This window comes from Amblyraja radiata, chromosome 4 (genome assembly GCF_010909765.2).
Source record: "Amblyraja radiata isolate CabotCenter1 chromosome 4, sAmbRad1.1.pri, whole genome shotgun sequence".
Taxonomy (NCBI): Eukaryota; Metazoa; Chordata; class Chondrichthyes; order Rajiformes; family Rajidae; genus Amblyraja; species Amblyraja radiata.
The window spans coordinates 95,740,293-95,755,210 of record NC_045959.1 but is presented as its reverse complement, the minus strand read 5'-3'; the positions used below and the strand labels follow the sequence as shown (position 1 = coordinate 95,755,210).

Genomic DNA, 14,918 nt, shown 5'->3' with positions numbered 1-14,918 from the left:
AGTGCAATAATATCAATAGTAGTCTATGTAGTTCAGAGCTTATTTGAGGTTGTTGTGTTTAATAGACTAATGGCTGTAGGGAAGAAGCTGTTCCTGAAATAGACAATAGACAATAGGTGCAGGAGTAGGCCATTCGGCCCCATGAGCCAGCACCACCATTCAATGTGATTATGGCTGATCACCCCCAATCATACCCTGCCTTCTCCCCGTATCCCATCATAACTTTGGCATCATGTTTGGCACAGATATTATGGGCCGAAGGGCCTGTTCCTGTGCTGTACTGTTCTATGTTCTATGTTTTTCCTGATTGTACTAGGACTTTAGTTTTAGTTTAGTTCAGAGATACTGTGCGGAAACAGGCACTTCAGCCCACTGAGTCCACACTGACCAGTGATCCCCGCACATTATCACTATCCTACACACACACTATGGACAATTTACAATTTACACTTATACCAGCCAATTAACCTAAAAATCTGTACGTCTTTGGAGATGTGGGAGGAAATCGAAAATCACGGAGAAAACCCACGCGGGCACGAGGAGAACATACAAACTCCGTACAGGCAGCACCCGTAGTCGGGATCAAACCCGGGTCTCGGGCGCTGCAAGCACTAAGGCAGCAATTCTACCGCTGTGTCACCATGCCGCCCTTCGGAGACCATTTGTGTAATAGCACACTGTGAGACCCAGTCAACCTTCCACCTGGCTACAACCAATGAGTTGCAGCTAATGTGTAAGAAGGAACTGCAGATGCTGGTTTAAACCGAAGATTGACACAAAAAGCTGGAGTAACAGAGGCCGCATCTCTGGAGAGAAGGACAATATACAATAGACAATAGGTGCAGGAGTAGGCCATTCGGCCCTTCGAGCCAGCACCGCCATTCAATGTGATCATGGCTGATCATCCCCAATCAGTACCCCGTTCCTGCCTTCTCCCCATATCCCCTGACTCCGCGATTTTTAAGAGCCCTATCTAGCTCTCTCGAAAGCATCAGAGAACCTGCCTCCTCTGCTCTCTGAGGCAGAGAATTCCACAGACTCACAACTCCCTGTGAGAAAAAGTGTTTCCTCGTCTCCGTTCTAAATGGCTTACTCCTTATTCTTAAACTGTGGCCCCTGGTTCTGGACTCCCCCAACATCGGGAACATGTTTCCTGCCTCTAGCGTGTCCAAGCCCTTAACAATCTTATATGTTTCAATGAGAATCCCTCTCATCCTTCTGAACTCCAGAGTGAACAAGCCCAGCCGCTCCATTCTCTCAGCATATGACAGTCCTGCCATCCCGGGAATTAACCTTGTAAGTCTTGTAACCTCAGGTCCACCCGAAACGTCACCCATTCCTTCTCTCCAGAGATGCTGCGTGTTCCACTGAGTTGCAACCAATGCCAAGTAAACAAAGCTCTACACGTCTGAAGAAGGGTTTCGGCCCGAAACGTCGCCTATTTCCTTCGCTCCATAGATGCTGCTGCACCCGCTGAGTTTCCCCAGCAATTTTGTGTACCTTTAAAGCTCTACACTTGTTGTTAGGCACATTATCTAGGTTGACATTAAAGGTGGGTGCAATGAAAGTGATGACTTTCAGCTGAGACATTAAAATTCAGGAGGAAATACTTTGACTTAATTTTGAATTGCAGGGGAATTTTTGCCCGATTCCAATCCCAACGTTCCAGTGTTCTCTCAGTCACCATCATTGAATGTAAATATATATGGCCATTATATCAGTGGTTCTGACAGGACATTGCGGAGCTCATTAACTACCACAATTCTTATGAATTACAAGAGTGAACAAAAGTACTTAATTGCTTCTTGAGGGCTTTGGGGTTTTTTATGTTAAAATTTGTTGCAAGCCACTTAAAAGGTGCATCATTTCTATTTTTGTTATCCTTCCAATCTTGCCTCTTTCTTTTATTGTTTGTTGTATTTCAGAGTATGTGCCCTGCATCTTGATTCTGGATGTCATTACTGTAGATATCAGATTTCCAGATTTTAGTGCTAGCAGAAATTCAAACAGTATTGAATGACTGACAAAGACTTTGATGTGATGGCAAGAGAGATGTTTCCTCCTTACAGGGATCACATTCTATCATTGAAAGGAACACCCTGCAATTCTGTGTGATTCTGAAGCCAATTTGGCTTTGCAAAGGATAAATCAGATCAGAAGCTGAGCTGATGAATGGAACGCAAGTTGGAGATGAATATGGATTCGTAGGTACTGTATGAATTTCTTCTCAGCAATCACAAAATTCGTAGCATCTGAGCTGGCCCTAAGTCCATCAAGCCTATTCTGGTTTCCTACTTGTGTTGTTACTTGCGAGCGGAGCACCAAGGCAAATTCCTTGTATGTGTTCATACTTGGCCAATAAACTTATTCATCATTCATTCATACCGTGAGCCACTATCCAGTTGTTCCTCCTTTTCCAGCAATTACCTGATGTTCTTTTGAAATAATTCATGGGCTCCGATTCCACAGATTGTAGCAGAATTTCCCATTTTATGCATTTCTCTCCACTGAGTCCTTCACAAACCCCCACTGACATGTCAGTATTTAAGATGCTCCTTATGTCGGGGTTCCTGCTGATTTTGTTGGAAGTACTGGAAGTCTCTAGAGCGCATGGACCCCAGTGATAAGACATGAGAGATCACACTAACAAAGACTTTATCAACCCAAGGACCTCAGCACCTGGACTACTTTGCCCATTAAGGTCAAGACACTGTCGCACTAAACCTCGTAACTTCAGATCACTCCAGATGGCAGTGGCTGATCTACGACCATCTCACAGTTTGCTGCTTAATGCAGCATTATTGAGATAACAAATGCTTAATACACAAGGGAGAAACATACTTCCTTGACTTATCCTTGAGCTCGGAGAACAATACAGAGCAAATGGACACAAAATGCTGCAGTAACTCAGCGGGACAGGCAACATCTCTGGAGAGAAGGAATGGGTGACGTTTCGGGTAGAGACCCTTCTTCAGTGAGAATCAGGGGAAAGGGAAATTAGAGATATAAACAGTGATATAGAGAGATATAGAACAAATGAATGAAAGTTTTGCAAGAAAGTAACGATGATAAAGGAAATGGGCCATTATTAGCTGTTTGATGGGTGAGAACGGGTTACTGGTGGAACTTGGGTGGGGAAGGGATGGAGGGATATGGAGTGCAGGGGTTACTTGAAGTTAGAGAAATCAATATTCATACCACTGTGCTGTAAGCTGCCCAAGCGAAACATGAGATGCTTTTCTTCCAATTTGCGATTAGCCTCACTCTGACAATGGAGGAGGCCTAAAACGGAAAGGTCAGTGTGGGAAAGTTTGGCAGGAATTGGATGGTTTGCATTTCCATTGAGTATAGTTAACATCCTGCAATGGGAGTCAATGAGTGCGTCCCCAGTATTGGAGCACTTTGGTGACAGTGACTACAGCACTACCATTGAAACTGACTTATATACATACCGTTTACGATGATAAAAGCACATGACATAGATTCAATTACCTCATCTCGCAGGTTTTGGGAGTATGCTGGGTGAAAAATATAACAACTAGATTTCCTATATTATGATATTGATTCTGTTTCAAGAAGCATTTCATTTATAGTGAAGTGATATGGCATGTCCGGAGGTAGTGAAAAATGCTGTAGAAATGCACCTTTACATTTTTTATTTTGTATATTTGTTTGCAGATAACATACTTTCAGAAGCATATCTAATATTGTTGCACTGACAAACTAATTGGATACTTGTCGAGTGGAAAAGTCTAATCCTTTATTAGTGGCCTCTGGAGATCGCATACAAACCTTCAGTCTGCAATTGATCAACTTAGAATTGCACGTTATCAGGAGGCTGCCAAAGTCAGAAAGTGATAGCTGGCAGACTGACCCATGTTCAGGATTGCAGATTTACCACTGGCACTGAAACCTCAAAGTAATATTAAAACAAATGGCAACATGCACGGCCCGATTCTTAACAATCAAGTGTTGCGCAACATCTACATTCTATTTTCACGCTGTATTCTCTTGTGCTGTGCCTCTGGGGGAACACCACTACTTGTAAATTTCTTCCCAACTCAAAGTCATCCTGATTTGGAATTGCATTATAAATCTTTCACCATTGTTGGCTCAAAATTCTGCATCAGCTCCTTACAGCGCCGAGGATTCCCCTCAGCACAGGGTCAAGCTCAAGACCATCTTCTCACATGTAACTATGAATGGGAATTAAGTGGTTGTTAGACAGGCAGCTCCCACAAATACACTTTAATATAGGAAAGGCTGCAGCGATGAGATTCCATCTGAGAGGCATTTTTAAAAGTACAGCATGATTTATCTTGTGATTTGTCAGTTTCCATTTCAGCGTAGAGTAGCAATGTTACAAAATTTTGAGATTTTAAAAATCAAGTCTGCAATTTATCCCATCAGATAAAGCATAAAAAGAAGTTTAATTTGACACCTAATTCACTTTCATATCTTCAGTATTAAAAAAGTTATGGCCATTTTCATACTTAGCATCTTGTTTTTCCATTGACTTAACTCAAAAGCTGTGATCGTGAACAGTCAAAAGCCCATAACTTTCTTAAATATTAAGAGAACTGAATGAAATTTTCAGTTATTGTAGATTGAAGCATTTTGAAACAAATATGAAACAATCTTACTTGGATGACCTGAAATTAAAGCATATAATTAGTTAGTTACCTAATTGTAGCTAATTACAACATTCAATTACTGGATCTAAACATCTATCCATTTCTTAAGAAAAGGTTACCATTTTTAAATAGCCCGTGTCCAAATAACATTCACACATGAATTCACAATATAACATGATTTTGAAATCTCATTGTCATGAATTTAAACCCCATATCGGCAGGAAAAACACTGCCAGTTCGTATATTTACATAATCACATTTTCGCTGATGAAATTTTGATTAAAGTAATCCTAAGAAGCAAGTTTATATGTAAAATAAACGACTTCGCTTATGTTTTGTCCCGTACGGGAGATCCGTCCCATTGTCGGCGTTGATGGCGTTAGAAGTGGATTTTTATTTTACTCCAGAGCATCAATTGTCCTGCAGTTTTTTTTAAAAAATTCACAGAACGGCAGTCGGAACGATTATTCAGCATTAGGTAGCAGGTCGTGAAAATATATCTAGGACAGGCAGGAGAAAACCGCATTTTAATACCGCCCCCCTCCTCAAAGGCTCCAAAGTCGCGCACACGGCCAGTGACAGAACTGCGGCGCCGCTGAAGGTAAGTTTTGTAACATACTTACGTAGAGTTGCCGAGGCCAAGAGTCAGGCACTGCCGGCAGAGCATAATCGGATACGGAATAAATAAACCGAGCCAATTCTCCAGACAAAATTCAGAGCAAGCCATTCATGTTTGCATCCTTATCTTGGCTACTCGGATCAGATGTTAGATGTGGTTGAGCAATGGCTGAGTTGCAAAATATTACTGTTGTACATGCAATCTTGAAGATGCCAATAATTGCTTTAGTTAATTGTGTTTGGCAATGTTACAAACACATATTTTATTGCCACATTTACCCCAAAGGGTATTTTCCCTCTCAGTGAAAGAAAAACGAGAGGGACAAGTTGAACTGATGAGACTAATTACAAAGGGTATAATTGAAAAAACAAAACATGAACCCTTGGAATTTGTATCAAATATATTCACTAAAACCAAAAAAGATGGTGGATGTCGCATCATCATTGACTTAACATCACTAAATATGTTTGTTAAGTATATACATTTCAAAATGGAAACGTTTGTTACTGCCAAACAACTAATTTCCAAAGGATACTACATGGCAAGCATTGATCTTAAAGATGCTTACTATTCAGTACCTATTCACAAGGATCATCACAGATACCTGAAGTTTACCTGGATGGGGCAATAATGGCAGTTTAAAGCGTTACCCAATGGGTTCACATCAGCCCCAAGATTATTCACCAAGATACTAAAACCAGCCTTGGCAATATTAAGAAGACAAAAACATATTGTCATGGCATATCTTGATGATATCTTAATAGTAGACAAAACCATGGAATTGACTATGTCAGCTGTATCAGCTACCAAACAGTTGTTCGAAACCTTGGGATTTGTCTTACATCCAGATAAATCTAAGTTGAAGCCATCCACAACTATGGACTACTTGGGCTTCACAATTAATTCAGTCCATATGACTGTAACTTTGCCAAGAGACAAAACAGTTGCATTGGCACAATCATGCAACAATCTAATGGTCAACAAACGACCAACTATTCGACAAGGAGCAAGAGTAATTGGGAAAATGGTAGCAGCATTTCCGGCTACGCAATTCGGACTTTTGCACTATCAAAACTTACAAAGAGCAAAGGTACAGGCACTAAAACGACATGCAGGTCATTATGATCGTGTCATGAAGTTACCCACTGAAGCAATATCAGAACTATAGTGGTGGGCAGAAAAAGTTTGGCATAATTTCAGCCCTATTATCATCACTAACCCTACGCTAGTTATCCAAACAGATGCCAGTGCTCAAGGCTGGGGAGCAACTAACGCCATATCCAGCACAGGTGGTAGATGGACTAACCCTGAGTCGTCATTACTACTTACACTGGGCATAAATTATCTAGAGATGTTGGGTGCCTTCTATGGTTTAAAAGCATATGCATCAAATATGCATCACTTGCATGTTCGGTTACAAATAGATAATACTACGGTGGTGGCTTACATTAACCATATGGGCGGCATAAAATCGTTATCATGCGACAAGTTGGTTAACACAATTTGGCAATGGTGTGTCGAAAGACATATTTGGCTATCAGCAACTTACCTACCAGGTAAGCTAAATACAGTGGCAGACACCAGGTCACGTAAATTTAATGACAACATCGAATGGATGTTAAACCCCAAAATATTTGCAAAAATTGTCAAGCAATATGGCACGCCAGGTATCGATTTATTCACATCAAGGCTAAATCACCAGGTACCCATGTATGTCGCCTGGGAACCAGACCCTGAGGCAGCAGCGGTAGATGCGTTCGCGCTGGAATGGGGAAATTTCTTCTTCTATGCATTTCCTCCCTTCTGCCTCATTAGTCGGGGACTATGCACAATACAAATGGACTCTGCTTCAGGTATTTTGATATTACCCGACTGGCCTATGCAGCCATGGTTCCCGATACTCCATGACATGGTTGTTGGAACTCCGATGACATTTCCCAGTGACCCAGAATTATTAAAACACCCAGTGTCTGCCATAAGCCACCCATGCCATGAAAAAAATCAAACTCCTGGGTTGCAGATTCTGAACAGACCATTGCTGGGACTGGGATTATCAGAACAAACTGTCGACACCATGTCAGCATCCCTCCGAACATCCACCAAAAAACAGTACTTGACCAATATCAAAAAATGGGAAAAGTACTGCCTGGATACAGGGACCACCTACACAACTGCATCAGTCACCAACGTACTGGAATTCCTGGCCAAACTTCACTATGAAGAAGGACTCAGCTACAGTGCCATCAACACAGTGAGAAGTGCCCTGTCTGCCTACTTAACACTAGCACCAGGACAACAGGCCATGGGATCTCACCCGCTGGTGGTATAATTAATGAAAGGCATTTACAATACCAACCCCCCTAGACCAAGGTACACCCATATATGGGATGTCAGTGAGGTCCTGACTTACCTCAGGGGATGGCCACCAGCCAGATCCCTCAGCCTGGAACAATTGACACTCAAAACGCTCATGTTAATGGCACTTGTATCCGCACAGAGGGTCCAGTCTCTACATCGGTTACGACTGGACAACATGATTACAGCTCCAGACCAGATCTCGTTTATGATCCAGGGACTGATCAAACAGAGCAGGCCAGGAACGCCTAGTCCAGTCGTGATATTCCGGGCTTACCCACCAGAACCATGGTTATGTGTCATGACCCACCTACTATCTTATATAGACACAACTACCAATATTCTAGGGAGTGAAAACGCCTTGTGGGTCAGTCATAAAAAACCTCATGGTCGGGTGACGAGCCAAACCATTTCGAGATGGCTCAAGCAGGTGCTAAAAGCTGCCGGGATTGACACTAACTTGTATAAATCTCACTTCACCAGGGCAGCATCCACGTCAACGGCGGAAAGAATGAACCACATCCTGGCTACAGCAGGATGGGCAAGGGAAACCACGTTCAGGACTTTTTATCAAAAGCCGTTGGCAAAACCTGTGTTATATGCAGAAACAAAGTTATAGTCTGCAAATATTTAATTTAAGCCCGGGGGAGCAATTTTATTTTTGTTGTTATTGTTAATAAATACCGTTTTTGTTTTTCATAAAACAGATTCATTGGTTGATTACGATAACACACTTCCTCCCTCAAAGACTTCGTCAGTGATGTAGTAATAACTGTTACACGGTTTGAAATCACAGAGCTTTGAAATCTTCACGGAATCACTCACGTGACTCCAAAGTAAAATAGTAAGATTAAACGAGAACTTACCAGTTTGAAGTTTGATCTGTATTTTATGAGGAGTTACGATGAGGGATTACGTGCCCTCCGCTCCCACCCTCAATAATATGGGTCAAATTCATAAACTGATGTCTCCTTGTCTTTACTATGTTTACTTCAATAACTATGTCTATCTGTGATTCCACACCGCTGCTTTGAAGTATGCCGCGCATGCGTGCTGAGCGGGTTCTTCACATAATCCCTCATCGTAACTCCTCATAAAATACAGATCAAACTTCAAACTGGTAAGTTCTCATTTAATCTTACTATTCTATTTGCAGAATTGCAGACTCGACCACAGTGCAATGCCTGATAGCCAATATTGCAACACATTGTAGCACAAGCTATGACCACTCAATCTCTGATTGTCAATTCAGCAAATTATCCTCCAACAAATTTTAAGTTTTTATCTGAGACACCAACTTGTGGAGAGGCAGAGGCTTCACGAGGCAAAGACTGATGCCGTATCACTGGATGACAGATTTCAATCTCCCACCACTTCTCCAGTGCCTTTTTTATTTAATTGTTTGCCAATCAGTCTGAAGCGGCCTCTGCAGTCCGTCTGCGTTTTTATTATTTTATGTCTATGTTTTAATGTAGTTTTTGTTATTTTTGTTGGGGTATGTGTGTGGGGGGGTGGAGGTGGTGTGGGGGGGAGGGGGAAACTTTTAAATCTCTCCCTGCACGGGAGACCCGACCTTTTCTTTGTCGGGTCTCCGTTGTCGTTGGGGCTGCAACGAGGAGCGGCCTCCAACAGGAAAACCGGGGACTCCAGTGCCGAACTCACCTCACCGTCGCGGAGCTGGCCGAGTCCAGAGCGGGTGGAGCTGTGGTGGACGCTGCTGCGGCCCAACCTCCGGAGATCCGGTGGCTGCAACTGCGGGTCTGGCGGACGGCACCGGGAGCCCGCGGGTCCCTGCTGGGTGACCGCTTTTCGGGGCTTCCGCAACGGCGACTTCTCCCGCCCGAGTTGCGGGGTTGAAGAGCTCCTGGAGCGGGGCCTTACAGCACCGCCCCGCGCGGCTTGGAATGGCCGCGGGTCTCTGCGAGCGCGCACCGGGGGCTCTAACACCAAGACCCGGTGCGCGGCCTTGCATCACCCGGCGTGGTTTAATGGCCACGGGACAATTCGCCATCGCCCGCCGGGGGCTTTGACTTTGACTCTGACATGGGGGGGGAGAGTGCAGTGGAGAGAGAAGTTTTTTTGGCCTTCCATCACAGCAATGTGATGGATGTTTATGTAAAATATGTTGTGTCTTGGGTCTATTTGTTGTAATGTATGGCTGCAGAAACGGCATTTCGTTTGGACCTCACGGGGTCCAAATGACAATAAATTGAATTGTATTGTATTGTATTGTAAAAAGAAGAGTCTCGACCCGAGACGTCACCCATTCCTTCTATCCAGAGATGCTGCCTGATCCGCTGAGTTACTCCAGCATTTTGTGTCTATCTTCGTTGTAAACCAGCAGGTGCAGTTCCTTCCTACATAGCCCAAGTTGCTGCTGTTCAAGCTGAAATGGCGGTTGCAGTCTCCTCCACTGTAGGTTAACAATCTCCAACCACCACATTGCAATCGCTTCAGTAGGAATGGTACAGGGACCCTGAGTCAGGCAAAGGCAGATGCTCAGAGAATGCACAATTACAATCACCATCACAATCACAATAATACTTTATCAGCCAAGTATGTTTTGCAACATACAAGGAATTTCATTTGCCAAGTCAGTCACACAAATAAAAAGCAACAGAACACACAAAACACAATTTAACATAAACATTCCTCACTGTGATGGAAGGTGAAAAAATCTCTAGTTTAATCTCTTCCTATAGCTCTCCCGCGGTCGGGGGCCTCGAGCCCTTCGTTGACAGGACGATCTTGACTCCTGTAGCCGACGGCATTTGGGCCTTCCGCATCGGGGCGATCAGCTCCTGCATTGGGGGAATGACAGCTGCCCCGTGCCGGCGATCGGACCCCGGGTTGGGGCTGGTCGAACCTCTGCGTCATTGGAGCTTCCCTACTAGTCTCTCCCGAGACTGCGAGCTCGCGATGGTAAAGTCCGCAGCAATCCCAGGCAAGGGATCAGCTCCAAAGGTAAGTTCACGACCCACGGTGGGGCTCAAGACAGTCTGAGGAGGCCTCCAGCTCCATCGATGGTAGGCTGCAGAGAGACTGGAGATGCGACCCGGAAAATAATCGCATCTCTGGCAGGTAAGAAACTGAAAAAAAAAATGTTCCCCGAACCACACCCCTTCCCCCCAGATAAGCAAACCGGAGAACATTTACACAAACTTTTACCACACACTAAAAATTAAAACAGGCGAAAAAACATACAGACTGTTGGCGGGGCTGCCAATCGTGCAGCGCTCCTGGTGGTAAAACATGATTAATCAATTGTTGCATGCAAAACAGCATGATTCTAGCTAAAAATATGTTTGAGAATGCTTATTTTTGCACTCTGACACAGTGGAAGTTGTGATAGTCATTGAATGAGGGAAGACAGATGTGAAAAAGTTGAGTAACATCAAATTGGCTTGTGGTTATTGGTACTGCAATATTGATTGAAACTCTTCACATAATCCACATTCTTCCCTTTTATCTCCTCCACCTCCTCCTCGACACGTTGCCACAAGTTTTGTGAAAAGGGCTGACCCGTCATGATGGCCACGGCATACAACACACCAGCAACAAACTGGATGTTTGCTCTTTCCTGTACTGCAGTGTTCCTGCAGAAATGTCCAGTCAAAGTGAATTATTATTTCAAAGGCAGCATGTGGTTTGTCAGATAAAACTGACTATAAATTATGAGAGAGTGTTACTTGGAGCTACGAGCTCAAAAATAGTAGAATAAACAACAGATTAACAATACACAGTAATTGACATCAATATTAGCATCCATTGGGAGGCCAATGACATTACCAATAGTGACCCATGATCTTACCACCTCTTATAGAGGTGTATAAAATCACGAGAGGAATAGATCAGGTAGATGCACAGAGTCTCTTGCCCAGAGTAGGGGAATCGAAGAGCAGAGGAGATAGGTTTAAGGTGAAGGGGAAAAGATTTCATTGGAATCTGAGGGGTAACTTTTTCACACAAAGGGTGGTGGGTGAATGGAACAAGCTGCCAGAGGGGGTAGGTGAGGCTGGGACAATCCCAACGTTTAAGAAACAGTTTATACAGGTACATGGATGGGACAGGTTTGGAGGGATATGGACCAAGCACAGGCAGATGGGACTAGTGTAGCTGGGATATGTTAGTCAGTGTGGGCAAGTTGGGCAGAAGGGCTTGTTTTTATGCTGTTTCACTATGATAGCCTCACAGGGCAGCCAATGTGATGTACCCCACAGAAGCGTGTACATGTCATTATTTTCATTTTCATACCAATCTGCATTTCTCACAAAATGTCTCCTAATTTGTCTTATATTTAATGGTCTCTCATTAAAGGTCCAAATATTTTGTGGAATGATGATAGTTGAGTCAAGATTAAGACGTATTTGTACTGGTTTATTGCCTTTTTATTAAATCTCCTCGTGAAATATTTGGTCAACTTCATGATATTGGCTTGGTTCCTATGAAACGATGCTCATTTCTTGGAATCACTGCCTGTTGCACCTACATTGGCTGGATGGAGATAGCCTACATCACCGGACTTCCTCAAATGCAGTAATGTGGCCCATGAAATATTCCAACAACCAGAAAACCAGAAGGGAGAGCATTGCAAAACTGAGAAAGATTTTAAGTTTTAAACATCAACAGCATTCAAAAATTCAAATAAATATTTTCTAAGAATTACATTTTTAAAAAGTAGCGTTGAAAGCCAAACTGGGAAATCATTAAAATTGTTCAACTTTTTCCAACAAATCTGAACAAAAAGAGATATTCTCCGAAACTTCTGAGCAGGGATCTCCATTGAAATAAATGAGGTTTCAGATTTCACACCGTGTCTGCACTGATATATTACCCAAATGGTTGTTTCCAGAGTAAAAGTGGGGATATTTCCAACAAATCAGATCCCCATTACTGTGAATGCACCTCACAGAGATTCTACAACATTCGGGTGAGTTTCATACACCATTCCTTTGCGAGTGATGAGAAAACCTGGTTCATTCTTTCTCTATCTTCTGATTACACAATACTCCTCCTTCTAATATCATGCCTAAGAGGAATGTTTCTCATTTTGATACTTTTCTGCCAACCCACTGATATAGTATATATCTATGTGAATATTGTAATAGGCAGCGGAGCATCAGTTTACCTCAAGTTAATCCTTGACAGATATCCAAATATTTCAGCAGCCAACAGCAGATTACCTCCTTACTGTTTAAGAAAGAACTGCAGATGCTGGAAAAATCGAATGTAGACGAAAATGCTGGAGAAACTCAGCGGGTGAGGCAGCATCGATGGAGGCTCCACAGATGCTGCCTCACCCACTGAGTTTCTCCAGCATTTTTGTCTACCTCCTTACTGTTGCTATACAGAGAATAAGGGACTCACATATAAAACAGATCAAAAATCCCTGGTATCAAGCACAATATATTTGACTTGCAATGCAAGAAGTTGTTTGAAGTAATCAAAGCACATTAAATTACGGAGGAAAGTCAGTCTGTGACAGCACTGACTGACAAAGTTTCAGGCCTATTTGAAAAGGCTTTTATGCTCGTTGTTCAATGGTAGCTGCTTACCTTGCAGGTTTTGCAGTGGTAATGTCATGATGCCTCCAGCGGCAGCTGCTGCAACCAAGTTCTGGATGTTGGTTAAATTGGCAGTCGGCAATGTGAGAACGAGCCCCTGCTGGTTGCCGAGCTGCCCAGCCATATTAAACGGTATGAGGATAGGCTGATTGAGGGCGGGATTGCTGGTTGGCATCACTCCTGCTACAGCTGAGGCCAGCTGTTGTGCTGTTAGCAATGGCTGTTGTGCTGTTAGCAATGGCTGTTGTGCTGTTAGCAATGGCTGAAAAGAACACAAAGAATAATTTGGCGATTAGTATGAATATTCCTCACTTTTAATGGTATCTTCAGCTAGGCCAAAATTGCCACCACTGTCTTTGGCATCATTTTATTGGATCACTCCCTGATGCTTCAAATGGATGATTAGATTTATATTTTCTGTATTGGCTGTGCTTTGCCAGCGCTTTAATTCACGTGGGACCTGTGAAATAGCCCTGATCTAATGGGCTGATAGAGAGAGGGAGTTCACAAGATGTTGTGCTTCATATTCAACTGTGGCAACCGTGGCAACGCGAGCCATCGCTAGGCTTCCTTACATTTAACGAAGTGCATTATTTTGAATTTCATGATAAGTTTCAAATTAAGATGATAAATTGACTGCAGTGAAAGACCACTGACTTTTGCTCTCTTTGTCTTCAGTCTATTGCAGCTCATCTGTCAAATTCCTCAAAACTTTACAGGATATCTGTGTAAATTGGGCCCATTGTATCTTGACCCGATTGTTTAGTTAATTGGTAAATGTTCTTTTGCCACTTCATGGTAACATGACCTATTCAACCTCTGCACATTGAAAGGATTGAGCCAGTGTATATCCTAACCTTTCCAATTAGAACCAAGAAAGGCGACAATTCTGGATTGAGCAGGGTAGATCACCTCCTGAAGCAAAGAATCCAGGTTCTCATTATATGAAATATTTGTGTTCATTCACAGGGGGCGTAACACTAAAAAAATATCCACTCTTTGTAAGTAAGAAAGAAGTTTGGAAATATATTGCTACTCACTGGGGAATCATAAACACCTTAAATAATACAAATGATGGACATCCAAATTACAACACACCTACAGTCAAATGAAACAGATACTTCATTGATTTTACAAGACAGAACCTAATCATCTTTTCAAAAATGAAGAAAGCCTTACATTATAATACCAGTATTCATGATGGAACTTGTATCAGGTATACTGGTATTAGTAGGCCCCCCTCGGTCATGACTGACCATGGGTGATGTATCCTAGTTTGTCGGGTGCAAGCCTGGGCAATGTCATATGGAGGACAGGCTGTTGCCCATGCAGCACGTCCCCCCTCTCCATGTCGCTGATCGATCCAAAGGAACAGCAGGGCCGTTACAGTTTGGCACCAGCTTCGTCGCAGGAGCTGCCAGAGCGAGGTTGTCGACAACGACGAACTGCCTTAGGGGCTCCGACTCTGGATTTGCTTGAGGTTTACTCCTGGAGCCTTTTCCATGACTGGATATGGTCACAAGGCAGTGGAGGTTTTAAATCAGAGTTTTCCCTCTCCTAGATGGACTGCCTTCCCAGGCTGATGAGCCCCATCTGCCCGAGACTCGTGGGGGCGGGAGCGTCCACCTTCCCGTGTAGGTCTATAGCATCTGCCCACTGCCCACTGGAATTATAATGAAGATAGACACAAAATGCAGGAGTAACTCAGCGGGACAGGCAGCATCTGTCAGAGTCTGAAGATGGGCC

The 14,918-nt window shown here is 43.2% G+C and overlaps 1 protein-coding gene across 1 annotated transcript in view; it reads right to left on the bottom strand.

Annotated features, from left to right (window-relative positions):
* pou6f2 (POU class 6 homeobox 2) overlaps positions 1 to 14,918 on the bottom strand; it is a 473,829-nt gene that overhangs the window by 213,248 nt on the left and 245,663 nt on the right. The window contains exon 4 of the mRNA XM_033019974.1: positions 13,164 to 13,392. Within this exon, the coding sequence (XP_032875865.1) occupies positions 13,164 to 13,392 (229 nt within the window). The remainder of the gene's footprint in view (positions 1 to 13,163; positions 13,393 to 14,918) is intronic.